Here is a 24,069-nt window from a genome sequence, read left to right as displayed (position 1 = left end):
ATGGGCCATTTATTGAAGCGAGTGGAAATAGTGGAGGAGGTCTCAGAGAAACAGAATCGTGAAATAGTCGAACTAAAACAACAAGTAAGGAATCTGCAATTGGCCCTATGATACACTCTCTATAAACTAGAGCAAGAAAACCATAGTCGCAGACAAAACCTGAGACAGCGTGCCTTACCAGAACAACATGGCGAAGACCTGCTTTCCAAAAGGAAAGCTATCTTCAATCCAATCTTAGATAGAGGCCCAAATGAAGAACTGAAGATTGACAGGGTCCATAGGTTAAAGGAAACCCCAAAGCGTCAGTGAAAATACACCTAGAAACGTCATTATTAGGTTCCACCATTATGAAGATAAAGCAAGAATTTGGAGCAATCTTAGAAAAGTTCAGCCTGTAAAATTTGATGGGGCAGAAATTCAGATCTTTGCCGATATTTCGGCGGGGACCCTAGCCAGGAGACAGCAGCTAAGACCTCTGCTGGAAGAACTGAGGAAGGCAAATATGAAATACAGTTGGGGTTTCCCCACTTCATTAAATGTAGTGAAAGCAGGCAGAACAGTCAGACTGAAACACATAGAGAACTTGCAAGATTTTTGTAGCGAGCTTGACATTCCTGTCCCAGTTATGTCTAATTAGGAGGAGGATGTTCCTGATTGCTGTCAGGTCTCCAAGGACATCGGATGATGTAATTGGAACAGTGATTATGAGGTGGCAGGGGGAGGTTCGGGGGGGGGCGGTGCCTTGTGTGGGGGGGCGGGATTGGCGGTCCTCCGGCCGCCCGCTCACCTTGTCCCCCCCTTTTTGCTACCCGATTGGGGGGGGGGGGGGGGGACAGGGCGACACGTTGTCAGAGTCGCACCCCAATGATTTGGCTGGTCGTAGGCAGAGATCAATGGTATTTCTCTGCTGCGGTCTTGTAGCCAGGTATTGGCAGGCAGGGAGAGGGGAGAAAGTGGGTAGGGTATGGGGTAGGTGTTGGGGGGGACGGGGGTGCTATCTGGTCCTGCAGAGGCTCCGTATTGGGGCTCAAAGAGTAACATGCGCCATTGCAAAGCAGTTCGATCTAAGAATAAAATGACAGAGTTCACTTGTCTGACATACAACATTAAAGGGTTGAATTCCCCTCTCGAAAGACACAAGGTGTTAAGAGAATTAGAGCATCTCAATGCAGACGTTGTGTTCCTACAAGAGACCCACCTCACACAGGACACACACGTTAGATTGTTTTCCAGTTGCTTCCCCAACTGGTTTTATAGTGACTCTCCTATTAAGAGGGCCAAAGAGGTGGCAATTGGGTTCTCAAAAAGGACCAAGTTTGCGCTCTTGGAGAGGAGCGCAGTTTTGGAGGGCCGCTACCTCCTTTTGAAGGTGAGGGTTGGAGAAAGGGTTTTTACTCTAGCAAATGTATATTGCCCCAATAGAAACCCAATCGAATACCTGTCTCAGGTCCTAAACAAGTTGATGGATTTTAGGGCAGGTGAGGTGATTTTGGCAGGAGATCTCAATTTCTGCTTAGATCCAACATTGGATAGTACATCTAGATCACAGGGAGTGGGTAGGAAACTCTTTAAAAAAAAAAAAAAAAAAAAAAAAAAAAAAGGAAGAAGGACAGAAATTGCATAGTTGCCATATCATATGATCGATGCATGGAGAGTACAGCACGCAAAGGACAGGGACTATACCTTTTTCTCTTCAGTCCACGGGTCTTATTCAAGGCTCGATTATTTTATGGTAGATCATAATAAGTAAAAATAAGTGCGCTTACAATCAAAAATTCATGTTACATATATGTGAATATAAATAATAAATGCTTAATAAGGTTAAATATCCTTAATTAAAATTGAATAAATACAATCCAATAAAAAACTAAATGAAATCAATAGTGAATAAATAAAAGTGCTCTATATGTAATCAAACATGTGGAGAGAAAAAAAAAAAAAAACATAATTGGGAGTCAGACCCTATTATAATTATGAGTGAAGTCCATTTGCAAAGAAAAAAAGTTCAATAAAAGTGCATCAGATCCATGAAGGTAGGAATACAAATCCACAATTCACCAAAAACAGTCCATTTGAGTGGAAGAAGGAGAGGAAGGTGTAAGGATGTATCCCTTAGAAGCAGTCAATCGGAAGAGCGTAAAAGATGAACCCTTAACCGAAGCAGTGGACCTCCCTGTTAGCGAGGTCTTGTACATGTGCAGATATAGCCCTCTGCGGAGACAGCTGAATGGTGGCGTCCGACTCGGCTGGTGAGTGAAGAGTTTCCAAACGAGACTGGTCCAATCCGTCTTCACTCACCAGCTGAGTCGGAGATAGGAAGAACCTCAAGCCTTTGGAGAAATTGTTCCTGAAAAATAGAGTTCTAAGGAAAACAAAAAGAACTATATGAAATAGTGAGGGACGAGGGTGAAACAGCGAAACCGTTATATTTCAATGGGAATCCGAATTGGGATCTGCTCTGCATCTAGCGGAGTGACTTGGGAGGCCATCCTAAACGCAACGCACAAATCAGCAGTGGACATGAGAATGATTGAATCAAATTTCAAATGCTTAACCAGATGGAACAGGACACCAGATAGGACAAATAAGATGCAACCTGAAATTTCCGGAAATTGTTGGAGGGGGTGCTCCGTCAGAGGAACAATGGCCCACCTCTGGTGGGAGTGCCCAATTATTAAAAAATTCTGGCAGGAGGTGCTAAAGATAATACAGGAGATAATGGGTACTGAGATCAAGGAGGACCCTTGGGTGTGCTTGTTCCATGGGACTGAAGGTCATATTAGCAAGTACAATGCATCTCTAACTCCGGTACTTTTAAATTCGGCAAAAAGCTTAATACCAAAAAAATGGCAAGAGGCTGAGGGTCCAAGCATTCGAGATTGGTTAATAAGGGTCAATGAAACCTATATCTTAGAGGCAGGCGAGGTTGACGATACTAGGCCTGAGATAGAAGATGATCTGGATGGAGACAAGTGGGCGAAGTGGATATCCTTTAAGAAAACTGGGAGATTCGCCGAGAAGTTCTTGTAATGAATGCATGTTCAATCGGAAGCATGACTGCAGGTTGGGGGAGGGGGCCTGGGGCATGGGATTTTAAGTAGCATACAGTGGGTTAGTGCTAGTTGAGTGATTTGTAACTTTTGTAAAGAATAAACAAAGATTTCTTAAAATGAATAAAATATAAAAAAGTCAAGGTTATGCTACTATGATGTGACAATAATGAGACGGGACAAGAAAATGAGCCATAAAAATGGTGATTTAAATCCTCTCAATGTATGCGCTGAAGTAGCAAAAAATAAATAAATAAATAAAAAAAGAAACCAACTAAAAAAACTCTAGAGTTTTTGCGATTACTAAGGAGAGTATATTTGAGAATGAACTACTTCACAGTACATGCAGCTAGGAGAGGTCAGAAATGGATTGTGTTGAATCTCCATTACTGCTGGTTAAAGTGATACTAAAGCATAATTTTTAAATAAAAAGGGAGAAGGTTATACTTAGTAATTGTACAGAGTGTTTGCTTGCCTCCTCTTCTTGAGTCCCTTGTCATTTCTCCTTCCTGCAGGTACCCACAACATAGAAAATGATGTGCTATGGGGGCACCCGAGCGGCCATGCTCCCGAGCCAGGCTGTGAGAGTCCATAGATGCACCCACCCTCCTCACAGGATTTGAAATGAAGTGAAGGGAAAACAGCTGCAACTAGGACAACGCTGAATCGCTGACAGGACTCAAGTAGGCCTTTAGGGTGGGGTGGGATGGTTTAGTGGAGAGAGTTTTTACCTTAATGCAGGGAATGCATTAAGGCAAAATAAAAAATAAAAAATATATAAACCTGCTAGACATTAAAAACATTCTAAGAATATATAAATACATTATACATGCCCATAGCCTAAGTACAGATGCATCTAAGGTGATAACATACACATACAACGGTTGCATCAGTGGTTCCTTATTCTGGGAGTACCCCATGAATTTACCTCCATAACAACAGCAGAGTCCCCTTCTAACAAGTTCCATTGGTAGCTGGCAATTCCTTCTCTGTCCCAGCTGTCAATGCCACTCAGCACCACATTTTGTGATGGTTGCGTTTTTACATCTTTGCTTACTCTGGCTATAGGTGGGTCATCTTCTCCTAGAAGGAAGAACAGATTTATAACATTTGTATATAATTTTTTATAATGGTTGATATATTAGAGTGGAACAAAGTAGAATATAATAGAGCAGACATGTCAAACTGCTAATCTGTGGGCCTCATGTAGCCCTTTTATTTCCCTATACAGCTCTTTACAAATTTTAACTGAGAGGCCGCAGAGGATTCCTGAGGTCTAAATGCTGTACCCACTTATAGTAAACATTATTAGAGCTGAATGCTTCATAAAATCTTCCCTGATCTTTTTTCAGGGATAAAACACTGCAATGTACAGTTATGACTGTAATGTTGGATTACAAAGGTGTTGTCATTTTTTTTTTTTAAATAATGTAGGAATTGTTTTGGTTTTTTCCAGTAAATAGACAAAAAAAAAAAAAATAAAGGTTTCCTTACGTGCAAAGGTGTGGCTGCATCCTTAAAGCTGAACCTCAGGCAAATCGTTAAAGCACAGTTGGAATGCATAATGTATAGGTAAACAGTCTTAGGCCTCTTTCACACGGGGCAGATCAGTCATGATCCGCCCCGTGAACATCCGCTTGCTCAGCGGGGATAGCTCCGCCGATCCCCGCTGAGCAGGAAGATGACAGGTGCATCGCTGCACACTGTGCAGCGACGGACCTGTCAGAGCGCCGCTCTCCCCTATGGGGGGATCGGATGATGACGGTCCGTAGTGTCCGTCGTCATCCGATCCGATCCGAAAACGGAGGAAAAAGTAGGTTTTTCCTCCGTTACACTTTTCGGATCGGAGCGGGTCGGATGTCAGCGGACATGTCACCGCTGACATCCGACGCTCCATAGGGATGACTGTATGTCCGTTTTTCATCCGAAAACGGATGGATGAAAAACGGACATACGGATCATCCGTGTGAAAGAGGCCTTAGGCCTTAGCCATACAGCCTTAGCTGGCTCAGCAGGAACAGGGCAAGATTCAAACCGGTAATGGGCAGGCTGAATATATCAAGTTGAGCGATCAACTTGGGTACAACCAGCCTGCAGGAAGACATTTGCACCGTGTATGGCCGGCCTTATACCTGCCTGTCCCCAGTCTGCCAAGATCCAAGCTCTGTGGCCTGCTCAGCACTTGCCAAAATTTCTTGTCTGGCATTTGTGTCAGAATACCCAAAATGGAATAACTATAGGTCTGTAAATTGTGTTGAGCTTCCATGTACCTGGTCAAGAAAAGTCTGCGCAGCACTCAGGATTCCCCACAGAAGAAATCTTGTGGGATGGGGAATGGGTAATTATATAAAAAAAAAAAAAAAAAAAAAAAAAAGGAAGGAGTGAGTATTTCTGCCCTTACAATAAAGGGGTTGTAAAGTCAGGTTTTTTTTTTATCCTAATGCATTCTATGCATTAAGATAAAGAACCTTCTGTGTGCAGCAGCCCCCCTAAAAACTTACTAGAGCCCCATCTCTGCAGCAATGTCCACAAGCGCCTTGGCCGTTCAGGACTTTCCCTCCCGATTGGCTGAGACACAGCAGCGCCATTGGCTAACTGACTTTGACAGCAGTGGGAGCCAATCAAGAGAGAGGGGGTGGGCCGAACTGCAGCTCCGTGTCTGAATGGACACGGAACTGCAGCTCAGATGCCCCCATAACAAGCCGCTTGCTGTGGGGGCACTCAACAGGAGGGAGGAGTCAGAAGCACCAGCCAGGGACCTGAGAAGAGGAGGATCTGGGCTGCTCTGTGCAAATCCACGGCAACAGAGCAGGAAAGTATAACATGTTTGTTATTTTAATAACAAAAAAGTAAAGTAAATAAAAATTATGACACTTTACAATCACTTTTTTTTTTTAACCATTCAAGACCGCACCATAGCCGAATGACGGCTACAGCGCGGCTCGATAACTCTGGGAGGGCATACACTGACGTCCTCCCATAATTGCGCTCCCACGCGCCACCGGGAATATCCGTGACCGCTGGCTGGGTCCGGGGGACCCGGCACATTACAGATCTCGGTAAATGGCCGCCGACAGCGGCCGTTTACCACGTGATTGCTCAGTCAAATGACGGAGCGATCACTTGTAAACAAACCAGCGTCAGGTGCAGCAGCACTGTGGGCTGGATCTGTAGTGCCCACAGCACCGATATGCGACAATTCCAGCCTCATCCATCCATCCATGCTCAGCCATCCATCCCTAATCAGCAATAATCATCCCGTCCACCCCCAGCCATACCCATTCATGCTCATCCATGCCACATCAGTTCTTATCCATGCCACTAGAGTACCCCACAAAAGTGTAATAGGTAGTTAAATTAGATTTGACATTTATGCCCCTAGAACACCTTTTGGGCCTCTCTATGTGGCCAGGCTGTGTAAAAGTTTCCCACGTGTGGTATCGCCTTACTCAGGAGGAGAACCTATTTTGGGGTGTAATTTTGGCTATGTACATAGTCAAAGCGGTGTAATTTTCTTTACACATTTTCCTAAAACTTGTTGAAAAAAAAAAATAAATAAATAATAATGAAAATGAACAAAAAAAAAAGACTCAATATGCCTCAGATTATACATTGGGTTGTTTTCTTTCCAAAATGGGGTCATTTTTGGGGTGTTTCCATTGTCCTGGTGCTCCAAGGCCTTCAAAAGTGTAATGCCCTATACACACGGTTGGACATTCTGACAACAAAATTCATGGATTTTTTCCGACGGATGTTGGCTCAAACTTGTCTTGCATATACAAGGTCACACAAAATTGTCGGAAAATCCGATCGTTCTGAATGCGTCGGGACTATAAACGGGGCAGTAGCCAATAGCTTTCATCTCTTAATTTATTCTGAGCATGCATGGCACTTTGTGCATCAGATTTGTGTACACACGATCAGAATTTCCAAAATTCCTATGGAAAATGTGTGATGGAGCCCACACACGGTCGAAATTTCCGACAAGGTCCTATCACACATTTTCCATCAGAAAATGCTATCGTGTGTACAGGGCATTAGAGGTAGTCAAGAAATTATATATAAAATTTATGCACCAATAACGCCTCTTGGTGCTCCCTGCATGTTGCCCCTCTGTATGTGGCCACGCTGTGTAAAAGTCTCACACATGTGGTATCGCCATACTCAGGAGTAGTAGAATGTGTTTTGGGGTGTAATTTGTGCTATGCATATGCTGTGCGTGAGAAATAACCTGCTAATATAACAATTTTGTTAAATAAAAAAAAAAAAATCTTGATTTTGCAAAGAATTGTGGGAGAAAATTACAACTTCAAAAAAACTCACCATGCCTCTTACTAAATACCTTGAAATGTCTACTTTCCAAAAAGGGGTCATTTGGGGGGTATTTGCACTTTCCTGGCTTGTTAAGGTCTCAAGACATTTATTATCACATTGATATTTAGTTATAGGATTTTGTTATGGTGAAGGATGTCATGTTATTTATAATAGGCTCCATTTGATTACTTTGCACATGATTCACTGATTAATCATTAAGAGATCACATCGTGTTATATTGGGAGGTTAATATTAGCGCATTATAAGGTCATTTGGGGGGTATTTGTACTGTCCTGGCTTGTTGGGGTCCCCCCCCCATCCTCCAGCGCACACACACACACACACACACACACACCCTCAGCTGTGCATGTTTCCCTATAAGGCTGTATAGAGGAAGGTGTGTTCATTCCCTCCACTAGGATTTTACCCAGCTCCCTGCTCTAGGATATGCAGTGTGTGATGTCAGATCCCTGCCCCCTCCTTCTGAAGCGGAGAAAAACACCTTTGATCTGTGCTTTTTAGAAGGCTGTAGATGAGACAGGGCCACAGATAAACAAATCCTTTTACATAAGGGGTAACTGTTTTAAGCCCTGTGTATCAGCAGGGGCTGATTACCACTTTAAGTAGCTTCGGCAACTGTGGATTCCACATACGTTTTAAGCTTACATGAGTTCATAGAACACCTCCTGTCTCCTACACCATATGTATTGCTTAATTGTGTCACCATTATACATTCCTGAGCTTCATCCTAGAACAATTCTTTTCTGGAATTATTCAAGAAATCCATCTGCATTGCAAAAATCACCACTTGAAATCAACTCAAGTGCTAACATGAGCACAACCATCTGCGAAGGACAAAAATGCAAACTAACTGGTTCTGAAACCTGCTTGCTTAAAATCGTTCTCACGTGCTTGGGTTTAATATAGTCAAAACAGGAAGACTGAAAAAAAAGAAAAAAAAAAATACATTTTCATTGATGATCTCACAATATATAAAAGGTTTGAAATACAGCTGAAAGATCTGTGCAAAAATGCAACATGGGCAGTTTAACGGCAATTGTAGGGTGAATTCACCCTGACATACAGGTGTAGTACTTTAAAGGGCAGATTAATGCTATGTAAATGGACTCTGGAGCATCAACTCTCTAACACAGTAAACAATGCATTAAACACTTATGCACCACAATACATAAGTGCAGCAATATCCTAGAGTAGATTGTTATTTAAATTTACTGTATTCAGCAGAGCAGAGGTTGATTATTCAGGCCTGCTCAGTGTCTCACAGGCTGCTGCTCTGACTGCTTCCACCTGTATTCTAGAATTATAGTGGAAGGAAGAACAGCGCAAGCAGCCTGAATACTTATGGGACTCCAGCCAATCCCTGGGGTGGTGTGGCTAGTGGGGGGGGGGGCCTCCAAATTAGACTGGGGCCTGAGACAAGCAGAGCAGAGTTCCTGGGTCTAGTCCTACTGGAAGAGACCCCTGGGCAGTGGAAGTGAACTTAAGATGACATGGAGGTCCCAGCTACAAGCCTTAGTTGGGGGGCCTATTTGCAAGCTCAGTCCTGGAGTTGGTTTGGATCTGGAGAAGCTCACTGAAGAGAACTAGGAGAAAAATGGTGGGGGGGGGGGGGGGGGGTAACTGTCCAGCTGTTCTATGGTGGAGTGAGCCAATCTCTCTCACTGGGGAGTGCCTGGTGGATATCGGAAGTAGGCAACCGACAATCCTGTGGCCATGTGAATAGATAACCCAAGTGCTGAAAAATAGTGACTGCATGTAGCTGTTGGTCCTTTGGGGAGAAGTCAGAGTCACCATGAGCGTTAGATTCTGTGGGACATTTTTCTTGTGCACATCTCAAGCAAGCGAGAGAAGAATCCTTAAAGTGTTCAGTTCATCAGTTTTGGGGTATCCTCCCTTCACCACAACCAAGTTCACTGTTCCAATAAAACGCTTAGAAGATAACACTAGACCGCTCCTTCAAGCCAGTGGAGGTGTGAATAAAATTCTGTGTGCCTAGCTGTGTGTGTTTAACTAGGGGGAAGGAAAAGAGCTCACCAACAGCTCCTTTGGGGTGTGCTACATAAGAAATAAGTGGTATTGCTCTGTTTACAGGGGGGGGGGGGGGGGGGGGACAATGGTCAGGTAATATTTGGGCATGGACCCATGGGAAATAAGTGAACAGATGCAATCTATGCTAAACACATCTCAAAACATGTATCAAAATGTTCTACATGGGTCCTAGTGTCCAATTTTGTCAGTAAGGCCCATTTTCCAAGGGAATCACTGAAGTAGATTTTGAAATGTACCTACCATTTTTGATGTGTTAACCGCTAGTTTCCCATTTAGAGTGACTGTAAATGATCACCTTGTAAAAACAACCCATTCACTTTAAAATAGAAAACGAAAGGCAAAATATTTATAGGTAAAAAAAATAAATATAAAAATACCCCCCCCCCTTTTAATAAGCAATATAATACCCTCTGTTCTCAGATGCATAAGAGTTAATGGAGGAGAATCAACAGCTCACCGAGCTTCCCAGGGAAAGGCTGTGCAGAGACGGTGTGTCAGGACAAGTCTGATCATTGGAGGGGAGCAGGCAGAGTTCCCAGCATAGCTAGAGAACTGACCAAAATGTGTTCTCCTGCTTAGTTTAATCAGATTTTAATAGATTGTAAGCTCTAAACAAGCAGGGCCCTCTGATCCCTCCTGTATTGATTTGTATTACAAGTGTACTGTCTGCCCTTATGTTTTAAAGCGCTGCGCAAACTGTTGGCACTATATAAATCCTGAATAATAATAATAATAATAATAATAATAATAATAATAATAGGAAAGCAGGAGGGACTGGCAGGAACATCAGGTATTTCACACAAAGGGAAGAAATACAAAGAACAGGATACTTTTACACAGGAGTACATGGCAGGCACATATCAGGAATATGTAATGTGGGGTAACAAAACACTAACTCAACTGAATTGAGACCTTCAAAATCAAAACAGCATGGCAATGCCATGTTGCATGCTTTTTCCAAGTACAAGTTAATTTGCCTGGGGTTGCTAACTGCTTTGCTGACTTATCAAGAAAATCTGTCATCATTAGGTTTATTTAGGAGTCTGATTATTTCAGATGTAATGATTATAACTGCAGGCTTACTTATTAATAAGTAAACACTACGTGGTTTAGGAATCCTGGATTTCTGAACATGTCCTAGATGACAGGTTAGGCAAAAAAACAAAAAACCCAACATCATGAGAGATGGCTTCACATACCTACAGGAACTGACAAAATCTGACAGTTGAATACCAAATCATTTTGAGGCAAAGCTCTAACTTATCCATATTCCTACTGGCTTATCAAGATGATAGACTGTTAGGCTGGCCAATGAGTGAGCACCCCCTCTCCTGAACAATACCAGGCCACAAGCTCTCAACATGGGTGTGGGCATGTTGAAGAGGACCAGGGGCCTCTTCCCCACAACCATAGCCCAATGGTTGTGTGGGTGCGACTTAGAATCTGGAAGCCACCAGAAAACGTCCCACAAAGTAGATCCAATGTCAATCATGATGGAATGCTGAACAAAAATAAAAAAACATACCAGCGACCCTGCCTCAAAGTTTGCCTGTCATTCGACGCATGATGGAACGGTCGTGTTTGATGGTCTTTTTTCTTTTCCTGTGCAGGTCAACGTTTATCGTGATTGATATTTGATCTACTTCGGGGGATTTATTTATATAAAACTTGTCAAAAGCAGTCTTTTTTCCTTTAACAAATGCATTTGAAAAAAACGAAATTTTCCAGTGTGCATGTCTACTATCCAGTACCCTGTAGACAAGGTGAAAGACTTTGGATGAGAATCTTATTTTAGGGCAGATCCACAAATGTATTAAAGCATCTCCACATCTCTGCACCACCTGAAGCATAGGTTCGATATTTCAGGCTATACTTTGCTAAGTGGTGGGGAACCATATACCACTTTAAGGCCTCATGCACACTGGATGTTAAAATAACGTTATAAAAACGTCAGTAGCTTTGCAGTGTGTTTTTCAATGTTTTTGCAATAGCGCTTATTAGCGTTTTTCCATGTTAGCGTTTTTTTTTTTAGTGGATCAAAAAAAAAAAAAAAAAAACACAACACACACAACCAAAAACACTGGTGAGCCGCGTTTGAGCGTTTATCGTTAGATCGTTTTTACAGCTGAAAAACCTCTTCTCAGACCCCACTAGTTTTGGGAGTTTTTTTAAAGCCAAAATACACCCCAACAAAAACTGCTGATAACAGCATATGTGTGCATGGACATATAGGATAACATGATGGGGAGTTTATTGACTGTAGAAAAGAAACGTCCGAAGCCAAAAACAGCTGCTATAAAAACGTCCAAAAACGTCCAGCGTGCATGAGGCCTAATAGTCATTTAATTGGCTTCTACAAAAGCAGAGTTTATTAAACCCTGGGCTGATGTGTCCCATATTTGCTCTAGTTCAAGTGCAGAGCTTATATCATCTTTCTTATTTATGGCATATTTAGGAGGGTGGAGGGAGTCGGCATTAGGAAGGCGGAATATACCTGCAAAATTATGGCTTTACCTAATGGATTGTTGAGGCAAATCTGCTCAAAAAGGGTTACGGATTTGGGCGAATAATTATGTTTAAGGGTGCATTATGGGGGTAGATTTAAGTATGCAGTTATTGAATTTTAACTATGTTGGGGTCCCTCAGGATAGTTGTTGGATGTCCATCAGCCATCTTTTGGTCTGGTGTAGATTAGGGGTGCAACGGATCAAAAAAACTCACAGATCGGATCAGAGTCACTGAATGTTAAATGTGAAAATCAGAGGTCTTCTGTCACATTAGCAACCATGTAAGGTCAGCAGGTTTGCTGCTGCTTTTAAAATGTAACATCTTAATAGTCCATCGGATTTACAAATACTGTATTTAGGCATATAAGCTTAGTTTTGTGTTGAAAATACCTGTGAAATCTAAAACTCTGGTGGGTCTAACAAGATGTCCGCTTGCCCCCTTCTCACTCTAATCATTACTGTGCTGCAGTGTGGGGTGTAGCAAGATGGCGGCAACGAAACGTCACTTCCTGACGAGACAGCGGTCGCCGCCAGGAGTACCAAGATGGCCACCGCTCCAGGGCTAGGCCGAAGCCGCGGCATTTCCTATGGCTGAGGCAGCGGAGCACTCCGCGGATCGGGTGGTGTGCCGATCCGTACAGGTTGACCCGTTCGGATCACAGATCAGGGCAATCCATTGCACCCCTAGTGTAGATGTAAATGTGGCCTGAATACATCAGTCTGACCAAGGGATATTTTATAAATAATCACCAAATTTGACTTGAGGTAAGAGACCCTCGAATTAGGATATGGCATCTTCTGGGCCAGGTGTTGTGGGGGTGGGAATAGTGAGTAAAATCGTGTCCATAGGGATGACGGTGCCTCCAGCTGTCCAAAAGGCAGTATTGTTTTAATAGGTTGGTGAAAGGACTACAGGAAATTGGTAGTGTTGGTGGCTGACACAGGAGCATATCCAGCGCTGGGGAAAGTTGGTATTAGAGTCTCCATATAGTAAAAAGGGACACCCTTCAGTGAATATGAATGAGATCAAGCAAATTGTGTATGTATGTGTTACTCTATATCTGCCTCTAGTTCAAAATTAAAAGCCAGCAGCTACACATACTGCAGCTGCTGGCTTTTAACAATAGGAAATTTACCTGTCCTGGAGTCCAGCGATGTCAGCACCGCAGCTGATGTTTCCATCAGCTGTCGGATGCCGCCGCCATTGCGGGTAGGGGTACCCGGCAGTGTAGCCTTAAGGCTTCACACCGGGAACCCTACTGCGCATGCACGAGGCCCCGCTTCTCTCTCCTACTGGCCCAGCGACAGGGAGAGGAGGAAGCCCCGCGTTGATGTCACGGCCCGGACCCCCAGAAGTGGGAACCGTATACCTGTCAGACAGGTATCCCCTCCCCGAGGGGGAGAGGAGACAAATGAGCAGAAGCTCCACTTTTCGATGGAACTCCGCTTTAAAGGTAACAGGATCTGTTTTTTTTTTTAGGGTAACAAACAAAGGGGTGGGGGGGGGGGGGGAGAAGAAACAAAAGCAGTCAGAACATGTAGTTAAATGGAAAATATCAAATCATAGGGTTCACTACAATGGGTTAATGTGGCTACCTGTGTGTTCTCATTTCCTCTTGTTAGCTGAGCCAGCCAGGTGTCAAATGTTACAATGTTTTGTTGTTTCCTGTGTCCTCAGAGTGACCTGAGAGCTATGGGTAACCAGGCTGTAAGGGTTAATGTCTTTCTTGCCATTTTCAGCCTTGCGTCCTCTGGTCAACCAACATAAAAAAGGGGCTGCCTCCAAACCCCCTGGGTTGTCCCTGGGGAATTTCTGCCAAGAGGTAGCTGAATAGTCTGCTCGAGTGGTCACCCCGTTTGGGGAGTGATAGGAGCCTAATCAGGGTTCCTGGATGTAATGCTTTTGTGGTTTATTGCCAATCATAGACTTTAAGGAACTTGCATTACCTCTTGTGGATTATTGCATTAATAGACTTTTGTCTTAAAATGGATTGCTTCAAGAACTTGCCTTCTGCATAAGGTATGCACACACTATGTTACAGAGCTCTGTACAGGATTTGAATTGCTTTGGGAGAACTATACTGTATTCAACAACCCTCAGTAAAAGGATCTTTTTGTTTACTTGCTTTGCCTGGGCTAAAGTCTCTTAACCACTTTCCCACTGGACACTTAAACCCTCTTCCTAATTCAGACCAATTTTCAGCTTTCAGTGCTCTCACATTTTGAACGACAATTACTCATGCAACACTGTACCCATATGAAAATTTTTCTCCCCCCCCCCCCCCCCCCCCCTCCCCACACACACACACACACACACACACACACACACACACACAAATGGAGCTTTCTTTTGGTGGGATTTGATCATCTCTGGGGTTATATTTTTTTCGTTTGTTAAATTTTTTGCAAATTAGTAATTCTTCATAAATTTTGATCAAAATTTATACTGCTACATATCTCTGGTAAAAATAACACAAAATTAGTGTATATTTGGTCTTTGTGAAAGCTAGAGTCTACAAGCTATGGTGCCAATCATTAAAAATTGATCACACCTGATGTACTGACGGCCTATCTCATTTCTTGAGACCCCAAGGCTGGATTCACACTTATGCATTCTTAGTGCTTTTTGCATTTTGCAGATTTGCACTACAGAACTTGTTCCATAGGAAACCATGTTAAAAATGGACTGTAGTGCAAATCTGCAAAATGCAAAAAGCGCTAAAACTGCACAGGTGTGAATCCACCCTAACAAGCCAGGACAGTACAAATAACCCCCAAATGACGTTATAATGCGCGAATATTAACCTCCCTATATAACACGGTGTGATCTCTTAATGATTAATCAGTGAATCATGTGCAAAGTAATCAAATGGAGCCCATTATAAATAACATAACATCTGTCACCATAACAAAATCCTATAACTAAATATCAATGTGATAAATTATTGAACACAATAAAAAAGAGAAAAATAAAGATGAGACGTATTAATGTGATGGACCACAGTGCACAGGTATCTCAATAGGACAGCATACTGCTGTGAAAAAATATAACGTCTTTGGTGATTTCATGAATATAGACAGGTTTCAATGAGTAATCCCCAGTGATAGCTGGCTTGCTCATATATTCAGCTGCTCATTAGCATGGGCTGGCTTCTGGCTTTCAAAGAACTTCCGCAGTATGAAACAAAAAAAAAGAAAGACCATTGCGCAGGCAGTGTGATATGTAATCCCTATATAATAAGGGTAAAAATTCACTCACACTTTTCAGGAGGGAGGAGCCAGTGACGAGCAGTGCCGTGTGTACACTGTTGGCGTGTGAGGAGATCCCAGCTGTTAGCTGTATGCAACTGACCTTTTCAGCAGAATAAATCGCATACAAGGTCAGTTGCATACAGCTAACAGCTGGGATCTCCTCACACGCCAACAGTGTACACACGGCACTGCTCGTCACTGGCTCCTCCCTCCTGAAAAGTGTGAGTGAATTTTTACCCTTATTATATAGGGATTACATATCACACTGCCTGCGTAATGGTCTCTTTTTTTGTTGTTTCATACTGCGGAAGTTTTTTGAAAGCCAGCCCATGCTAATGAGCAACTGAATATATGAGCAAGCCAGCTATCACTGGGGATTACTCATTGAAACCTGTCTATATTCATCAAATCACCAGACGTTATATTTTTTCACAGCAGTATGCTGTCCTATTGAGATACCTGTGCACTGTGGTCCATCACATTAATACATCTCATCTTTATTTTTCTCTTTTTAATTGTGTTCAATAATTTATTATCACATTGATATTTAGTTATAGGATTTTGTTATGGTGAAGGATGTTATGTTATTTATAATAGGCTCCATTTGATTATTTTGCACATGATTCACTGATTAATGTTATATTGGGAGGTTAATATTAGCGCATTATACATTTTGAATATATACACAAAACTTTGTGTGGTATCAGTTCACATACACAATAATTGCAGCTATATTATTTGGTCATCTTCTAGTATTTGTCACTTTGTACTAAAGCACTGATATGAACTAGTAAATACTTTTTACTGCCCCCCCCAAATGACACCTTTTTAGAAAGTAGACAGTCCAAGGTATTTAGTAAGAGACATGGTGAGTTTTTTTTAAGTTGAAATTTTTTTCCCCCCCCACAATTCTTTGCAAAATTAGGATTTTTTTTCCCCACAAAAAGTTATTTTTCTCACAGCATATTCATACCAAACATTACATCCCAAAACACATTCTGATACTCCGGAATATGGCGATACAACATGTGTGAGACTTTTACACAGCCTGGCCACATAGAGGCCCAACATGCAGGGAGCACCATCAGGTGTTCTAGAAGCATAAGTTACACATATAATTTCTTGACTACATCTTACACTTTTGAAGGTCCTGGAGCACCAGGACAATGGAAACACCCACAAAATTACCCTATTTTGGAAAGTAAACACCCCAATGTATATTCGGTAAGGCATAATGAGTCTTTTGAACATGTCTTTTTTCCCCCACACGTTTTCGGAAAATGTGGAAAGAATGAAAACGCTTTTTTATTTACACAAAGTTGTCCATTTATAAAAAAGATATTTCTTACACATAACATGTACATAGCAAAAATTACCCCCCAAAATATATTCTGCTAATCCTGAGTATGGCGATACCACGTGTGAGACTTTTACACAGCTGCATACAGAAGCCCAAGGGACATACATTTCAAATCTAATTTGACTACCTATTACACTTTTGTGAGGTACCGATGAGCACTGAAGTGGCATGAATTTGGCACAGATGACCACCGATGTGCCACAGATGAGCCATAGATGGAGAATGGATTGATGGATGAGCCATGGCTGGGTATGGATGTAGCATGGATGAGCCATGGCTGGGCACAGATCAGCACTGTGGGAACTTCAGATACAGCCCACAGCGCTGCTGCACCCGGCTCTCCCTCTCTCCTCACACGCTGTACGTTCAGCGTGAGGAAAGGGAAGGAGCTTAACTGGACATGCTCTGGTTTACAAGTGATCACACCGTCATTGGATGGTATGATCACGTGGTAAAGGGCCGCGGTCATTGGCCCTTTACCCTGATCCGTGACACGCTGGGCCTGGGAGGTCCGACGGTCACAGACACTCCCAGGTGCGCACCCCGGGGGGGGGGGGGGGGGGGGAGCGTCATATGGCGGCCTCCCAGAGTTATACGACATCGCTGTAGCCGTCATTCGGCTATGCCATGGTCGGCAAATGGTTAAAGTGGTGCATGCATAGCACATCAAAAGTACAGGACTTGCAACACAACAAAGGGACTGAGCTAGGAGGAATTTGGTTTTTTGTAATTTAGGGCAGCAAGGGGTGACAGTTGCTCTGGTAGTGGATGGGGTTAAGCACTTGGCACCTCCACTAGTAGCCAATTACCCACGGTTTGAGAGTGGACCCGTAGCAGAGTGCTTAGGGACCCAGCCTGATGTCACTAAGAGAAGCGACGAAGAGGGGCCCAACGGAGAAAAAGAGAAAAAAAAAAAAAGGACACACACACACACACACACACACTTCAACTTGTCCCTCACTCGGGCACATAAGCCCCGCCCACACTTTTTAACTTGGGTAAGCATGTAAGTAAAAGTAAAATGTGCCACGCTAAACATTTAATGAATCCTACTGTGACAGTGTATAGAAATAACACAACAAAATATAGTATATCATAAAGGAAGTTCCATAAATTATAATAGTCCAATGAAGAAAATTTCCAAAAAGATGAAAAATACCAGTGCCTAGAGCTGCACGATTAATCGTTAAAAATCAAAAATCGTGATCTTTTTCCCTTCCTGATCTTCAAAACAGCGTGTCACGATTCTTTCTAACAAGTACAGAGAGTTCTCACAGCTGGAAGGAAAAAAAGAAGAGAATACAGGCAGCCTGCCAAGTTTTATCACAACACACTTATAAGTAGAAACAAAGTATCTTTTCGTTCTTTGAACTTGGCGTGTAAATGAGGGAGGTTTAACCATTTAAAGACCAAATATTTTCTTACATTTGTTGCTTACAAGTAAAAATTATTTTCTGCTAGAAAATTACTTGAAATGCCCAAACATGATTTTTTTTTTTCCAAACCCTAGGGAATAAAATGGTGGCTCTCGCAACGAAATGGTAAAGTTAGCCCAATTGTTTTTGTATAATGTGAAAGATGCTGCAACACTGCGAGAATCGTGATCTTTATTGTAAGGAGAGAAGAAAAAAAAAACGGGATTCTCATTTTAGCCAAAAATCATGCAGCTCTACCATTGCCCAATATATGAGTCTAATGTGGATATGGCTGAAAACCAAAACATGTTTCACCCAGGTGCGCCTCCACTATATAGTGCAAAGTGGCTTCTTACCAGAAATATTGGACTGTCAATTATAAGAATCAGAAGTGTAATGTAGAAAATATCCCAATAGCATAGAAGCTTTTCACTCCTTCTCCTTTAAAAGGAGTACAAATCTCACAACTGATATTGGATAGTTACTCCAACAAGCAGGCCCAGACTGGCCATAGGGCAGACCGGGCATATGCCCAGTGGGCCGGGGCCGCCCCGCTCCGTGGCCTGTTGATGATCAGGCGGGAGATAAGCGGCGCCCGCGGCCTGGACAGGGCTGACACAGGCCGCCACTCACCCACCGCTATGCGGCCGTGCCTGTGTCATCTCCAGGCTCCGGCGCAACTACTGTAAGGGGGAGCCCAGTGCGGACTCTGATGTAAGGAAGCAGGGGGGTGGGAGGAGCTGGAGATCTGCACAGTGATTAGAGAGTAAAAGGGGGGGGGGGGGCCCATGATTGCAAGGACACTGTAATATAAAAGGGGATTGCACTGTAAACATTACAGTGCAGTCCCCTTTATATTTATAGTGTACCTGCACATTACAGCGTGGAGGACTGACACTTCTCCTCCTCTCCCCCCCCCCCCCGCGGTCCATGGAAAAATTGGCTGCTCAGTCTAAAATGCCCGTGCCTATTTTTCGTCCCAGCCCGGGCCTGCCAACAAGCCATACATAGAAATGAATCAGATATCTCCATAGTGTAAAATTGTATGGAATTTTTCATCTTTTGGAAATTTTCTTCAATGGACTATTTTATGGGACTCACTTTATGATATACTAAAGTTTGTTGTGTTATTATTTATCTACACTGTCACAGTAGGATTAAATGTTTTAGCATGGCGAAATGATAATTACACTTGTAATTTACAAATTACAGCCAATTGTTTTTGCTAGCAGCTTGCTTTATCTGCCAGTGCAATCGTTTTTTGTAATTTTGGATGCAAGAAAATGTGACCAAGAAAGCCATGGTGGCCTCTTTATGCCTATTGCAATCCTAATTTTGCCTTATTCAAAAAAGCTCTTTTATTTTCCTTGACTCCATTGGGTATACTTTGCAGAGTGAAACCTCATCATATTCAATAAATACTTGCCTATTGGGCCAATTCTGACATTTCTCTCATATATGTAAAAATCTGTATTTTTTTGCTAGAAAATTACTTAGAAACCCCAAACATTATATATTTAAAGCAGAGACCCTAGAGAATAAAACGGTGGGTGTTGCAATTGATTAGATCACAGTATTTGAGCAGCGGTTGAACCCCCGCCCCCCCATTTACACCGCTGTATATAGATGGGGCGGTATCGATTTAGTTAAGCTATGGGGCAAACTGGAGCAAATTGTCTTGCAAAGTGAACAGATTTTTTTCATTTAGTAAATCACCCCCTTAGTCAAATAGGTTTTATTTCCTAATGGTTAATTACCAATTTATCACCAGTGACTATTCTTTTCATTGGCACATGTATAGGAAGTTACAACTGCACAAATGTTACCATGAAACTGCTAAAATGCAACATTTAAATATATATATTTTTTAAAGTAAAATGGTTTGCCGTTTTATGCTTCATATTTTACCATCTGTTCAGCTGGAATCTTCAAAATCTCCTAAACTACCCAACATTTCTATTTTTTTCTGCATCTTTCACAAGATTGCTTACATAGCATGACAAATATGTGGCTTGTACTCCAATTTTTCTGTTAAAAATTTGTTACTGCCCATTATTTACACAAGCTGTATGTCAACTAAATCTTTTCACTTACAGTATTTAGTCACAAACACTTTAATACCACTGTATGAACTATGGCTGCTATGATCAGTGATGAGTAACAGGAAGCCTCATACGCTGCGCCTCTCTCATAACAGAATGTCTGCAGATTAAGAATTTAATGAATAACCTGTTCAAGGTAAAAACTTATGAGGAACTGGGTTTTGCCTGTTCACTGGATGTGTAGAATAAAAAGGAGGTCAGTTTTGATAGCATCTACAAGCAAATGAAGTCATTCCTTGCAAATGCTATGACAACATATTACTCACTGTCTCCCATTTAGTATTAAGTCAATGAACAAATCTCCTGCTCAATAAAATGCCTTGTTCTGTCTTTGCCAGAATAAATGATGACGTATTGGTTTCTGAATGCATATGTAGCCAGGTGCTGGGCTGCAGTAATATAAAGTAGACATTGGGGTCAATTCACTAAAGGTTACGTCATGCGATATGAAGGTCGCGTGACCCATTTTTCAAAAATATCGCATGAGATTAATAATAGAGTAAGTTCATCAAAGTAAATACAAAAAAAAAAAAACACACCACACACACACGTACCCACAGATAATTTAGAGTTTCACCCAAAAGTGAAACCTCCGCTTATTTGCTTCCTCCCCCCTTCAGTGCCACATTTGGCACCTTTCAGGGGGGAGGGAGGAACTTGTACCTGTTTTTTGACAGGTACCCTTCCCCACTTCCAGGAGACAGCGCCACCCCTCGAAAATGCAGCCCCCCCACTCCTTCCTCCACCGCGCCAATTAGAATGCACAGTAGGGAACCGGCTTCACTGCCAGTTTCCCATACGATGAATGGCGGCGGCCACACCCGACAGGCAATCTGAAAAATCGGCTGGGGTGCGACATCGCGGGCTCCCTGGACATGTAAGTGTCCATATATTAAGCCTGGTTTCACACATGTGCGGTGCGAATTGAAGCTCAGGTTTCACTGGGGAGATAACAATCTCCTGTTCAACGGATTCATTGCGTTTTTGCTCAGGATTAGAGAGCAGGGAGAGGGGGAGGGAGGGGGAGGTGTAGTGAGGAGAAAGAGAAAATCCTTGTTCAGAACGCAATGCATCTGCGAATCAGATGCGTTCCCAAAGGAGATAATAGGCTTGTAGTTCGCACCGCAATGCCCAAAAAACGCACACGTTTTTTGTGCAATGCGCAGTGCGAATGCAACGCACATATGTGAACCAGATGCATTCATATGAATGTATTTTAAAATGTCCTGCGAATTAGATGCGGTGTAAGCCGCATCTAATTCGCATAGGTGTGAACCCGGGCTAAAAGTCAGCAGCTACAATATTTGTAGCTGCTGACTAATTTTTTTTTCCCCAGGCGGAACACCGCTTTAGCCCTGGCTTACATTGGTGTGATTTGACATGTCAAATCACATGCCAAAAGCGGCAGCAATTGCCGGCTACGTCCTAATCGGTTCGACACCGCATCAATTTCCGAAAGTAGTTTTTTGTACTACTTTTGGCGATTTCCATTGACATCTGTGCGGAAACCCACACAGATGTCTCTGAAATCGCCCCCTGGAAATTCGGGACAGACATGCAGGAATGAAATTGTGCGAGTTCAGCTGAACACACATTCATTATTTATCACCTGGTGTGGCATTTTAGAAATGTACAAAACAATTAGACCCAGTTCACACAGGGGCGACTTGTCAGGCGACTTAGCCACCTGACAAGTCACGTTCTGTAAAATGGAACCGTTCTAATAGGAGTGACTCAAGTGACAGATCTCATTGCCCGCACCGCTGTTCCGCCTTACAGGGCCGCAAAGGCTGCTCTAAACAGAGGTGCAGCCACGGCCGAGTAGAGAGAGAATGATTTCATCTCACTGCCCACCCTCACTCATCTCTCACTGGCATGTGCCTGCAGCTAGTTTACCCGCACTGAGGAGAAGCTGACAGCGGTGCACCTGCAAGTATTCTGCAATGCTGGGGGGGGTGGAGAAGTGACATCTCCATCTGGTAGCAGGCAGCATGGCAAGTGACATCCCCATCCGGTGGCAGGCAGCATGGCAGGTGACATCCCCATCTGTGGTGACAGGCAGCGTGGCAAGAGTGACATCCCCATCTGGTGGCAGGCGACAGTGACATGCAAAGGGCTCCCACTGATTCTGCATTCTGGCGCGTTGTAATATAAAATTAAATAGTTCAATGTAATAATAGAAATAATGCACTTCAATCATCCTGCCACAATACCAACCACGGTGGCGGGATGATTGAAGCGCTAACATCAGCCATTGCCCTGACAAATTCCCCGTGAAAAATCGATTAAACCAACCCCCCGGCCTTGACACAATTTTCTTTCACACAGCTGGTCCCTGGTGCCAAAAAGGTTGGGGACCGCTGTTTTAGCCTACAAAAATAAATAAATTGGGAAAAAACGCCAGAAAGAATGCAAAATGTAAGTGTTAAATATCGCAAAACAAATATTTAACACATTCGGTAAGTAACTTTTTTTAGTGAATTGACTACTTTTGAGATAAATTCTGCAGGAGTTATTTTAACTAAAAAATTATTGCGGTATTTATCTCTTTGTGAATTGACCCCATTGCCTTTTATTCTTCATTTCCTCTACTGAGATAATGACGTTATGCTGCACCATACTCCTCCATCCAGCAGGAGGAGCGCTAAAGCCTAGCAAGCCCATAAACTTCTGTAGAGCATTGAGAATCCTGGGAGATCCAAATAATGTGGCTAATTGACTCCTTACACGACAGATCCCAATAGGCATTGTGCAGTAGGAGTGAGAGAAGAGGTGAAAGAGGGGAAAAAGACTGTCTGAATATTCGCCTGCCAGCTGGAGACCATACCAACAAAGATCCTAGCCTTATGCTGGCCATACACTAAAAAAAAAAAAAAAAAAAAAAAATCGGCCAGACCCATTAAAAAAAAAAAAAAAAAAAAAAAAAAAAAAAACACATTCGGCTGTGAGACCAAACGATAGTGCCATCATGTGATGACCAATAAATAGTTAAGTGGACATAAATGAATCAATTTTTTGTTCGCTTTTTTACACATACCTAGTGTAAACAGTGCAGACAGGAAACACCTTTCAATTTATCGTTCGGCAGGAAAGTTCCAAACCTGTCCATTTTTTCGGCTCAAAAAAGTCCCAACGATTGTCAATTTTGTGCCCATTAACTGGCCGAAAAATGAACGAACTAGCCAAATTTGACAATTTTTCGTATTGTGTATGGCCAGCATGAGGCTGGGAGAGAGGACACCCTGGGGTAGCGCAGCACCACCCACATTACAGCACTACACCTGCACTGCTGTTACAGGGAGACCAGAGCATTCACTCATCCTCTGCTTGCCACCACTGATCACCGGAGGACTTCAGGAAGAGACCCATGCTGTGTCGTGATCCCTATCGAAAATCCCTGTGTTTCGTCAGAAAGACATACATCAAATAAAAGTTTAACGGCAGCTTCCAAAACCAAAAGGGATCTGCAATGTGTTTTTCTCTTCCACTTATCTATAAAAAGTTCTATCTACAATACTTAGCACTTCAGCAGCAAGTCCTGATTATATGGACCCACTAACTACCTGCCAAGTATTTGGAGTACAAGCAGCTGTTGGTCAAAAGGGAGCCAATAGATAGTGAGGAAGTGAAATAATACACCTGAGAACCTTCCCCTAAGCTTGAGTCACAGGAGGAGTTGAAGGTGTAGAGAAGAATGGCCAGTTGACTACATTTTTTCACTCTTACACAGACACTGTCGGCTAAGGGATAAAAGACGGCCATGAAACAAAAATCTGGCTGAAACCAACCCTAGAGACCAGCAGATTAAGTTTCATTGTGCAGCAGTGGCCAGCAAACTCTTCTTCCTGCACTTCCATTGCTCATGGCTTCCAGCACATTCTCCTACTTAGATTTAAAGTGGTTGAAAATCCTTACATATACCCAGTGAAGTGACTAGCCTCAGGTAATACAGAGATTAAACAAACCTTTCTACAGAAGTTGTACCTGCTTATCCACGGT

The 24,069-nt window shown here is 42.7% G+C and overlaps 1 protein-coding gene across 1 annotated transcript in view; it reads right to left on the bottom strand.

Annotated features, from left to right (window-relative positions):
• Positions 1 to 24,069, bottom strand: part of SPINT1 (serine peptidase inhibitor, Kunitz type 1) — a 109,797-nt gene that overhangs the window by 69,896 nt on the left and 15,832 nt on the right. Inside the window, exon 2 of the mRNA XM_073608902.1 lies at positions 3,979 to 4,133. Coding sequence (XP_073465003.1) covers positions 3,979 to 4,133 — 155 coding nt within the window. The remainder of the gene's footprint in view (positions 1 to 3,978; positions 4,134 to 24,069) is intronic.

Source organism: Aquarana catesbeiana, linkage group LG13 (genome assembly GCF_042186555.1).
Source record: "Aquarana catesbeiana isolate 2022-GZ linkage group LG13, ASM4218655v1, whole genome shotgun sequence".
In the NCBI taxonomy this organism is placed as follows: Eukaryota; Metazoa; Chordata; class Amphibia; order Anura; family Ranidae; genus Aquarana; species Aquarana catesbeiana.
Note: the sequence above shows the minus strand (reverse complement) of the source record. Positions and strands in the feature narration are given on the sequence as shown.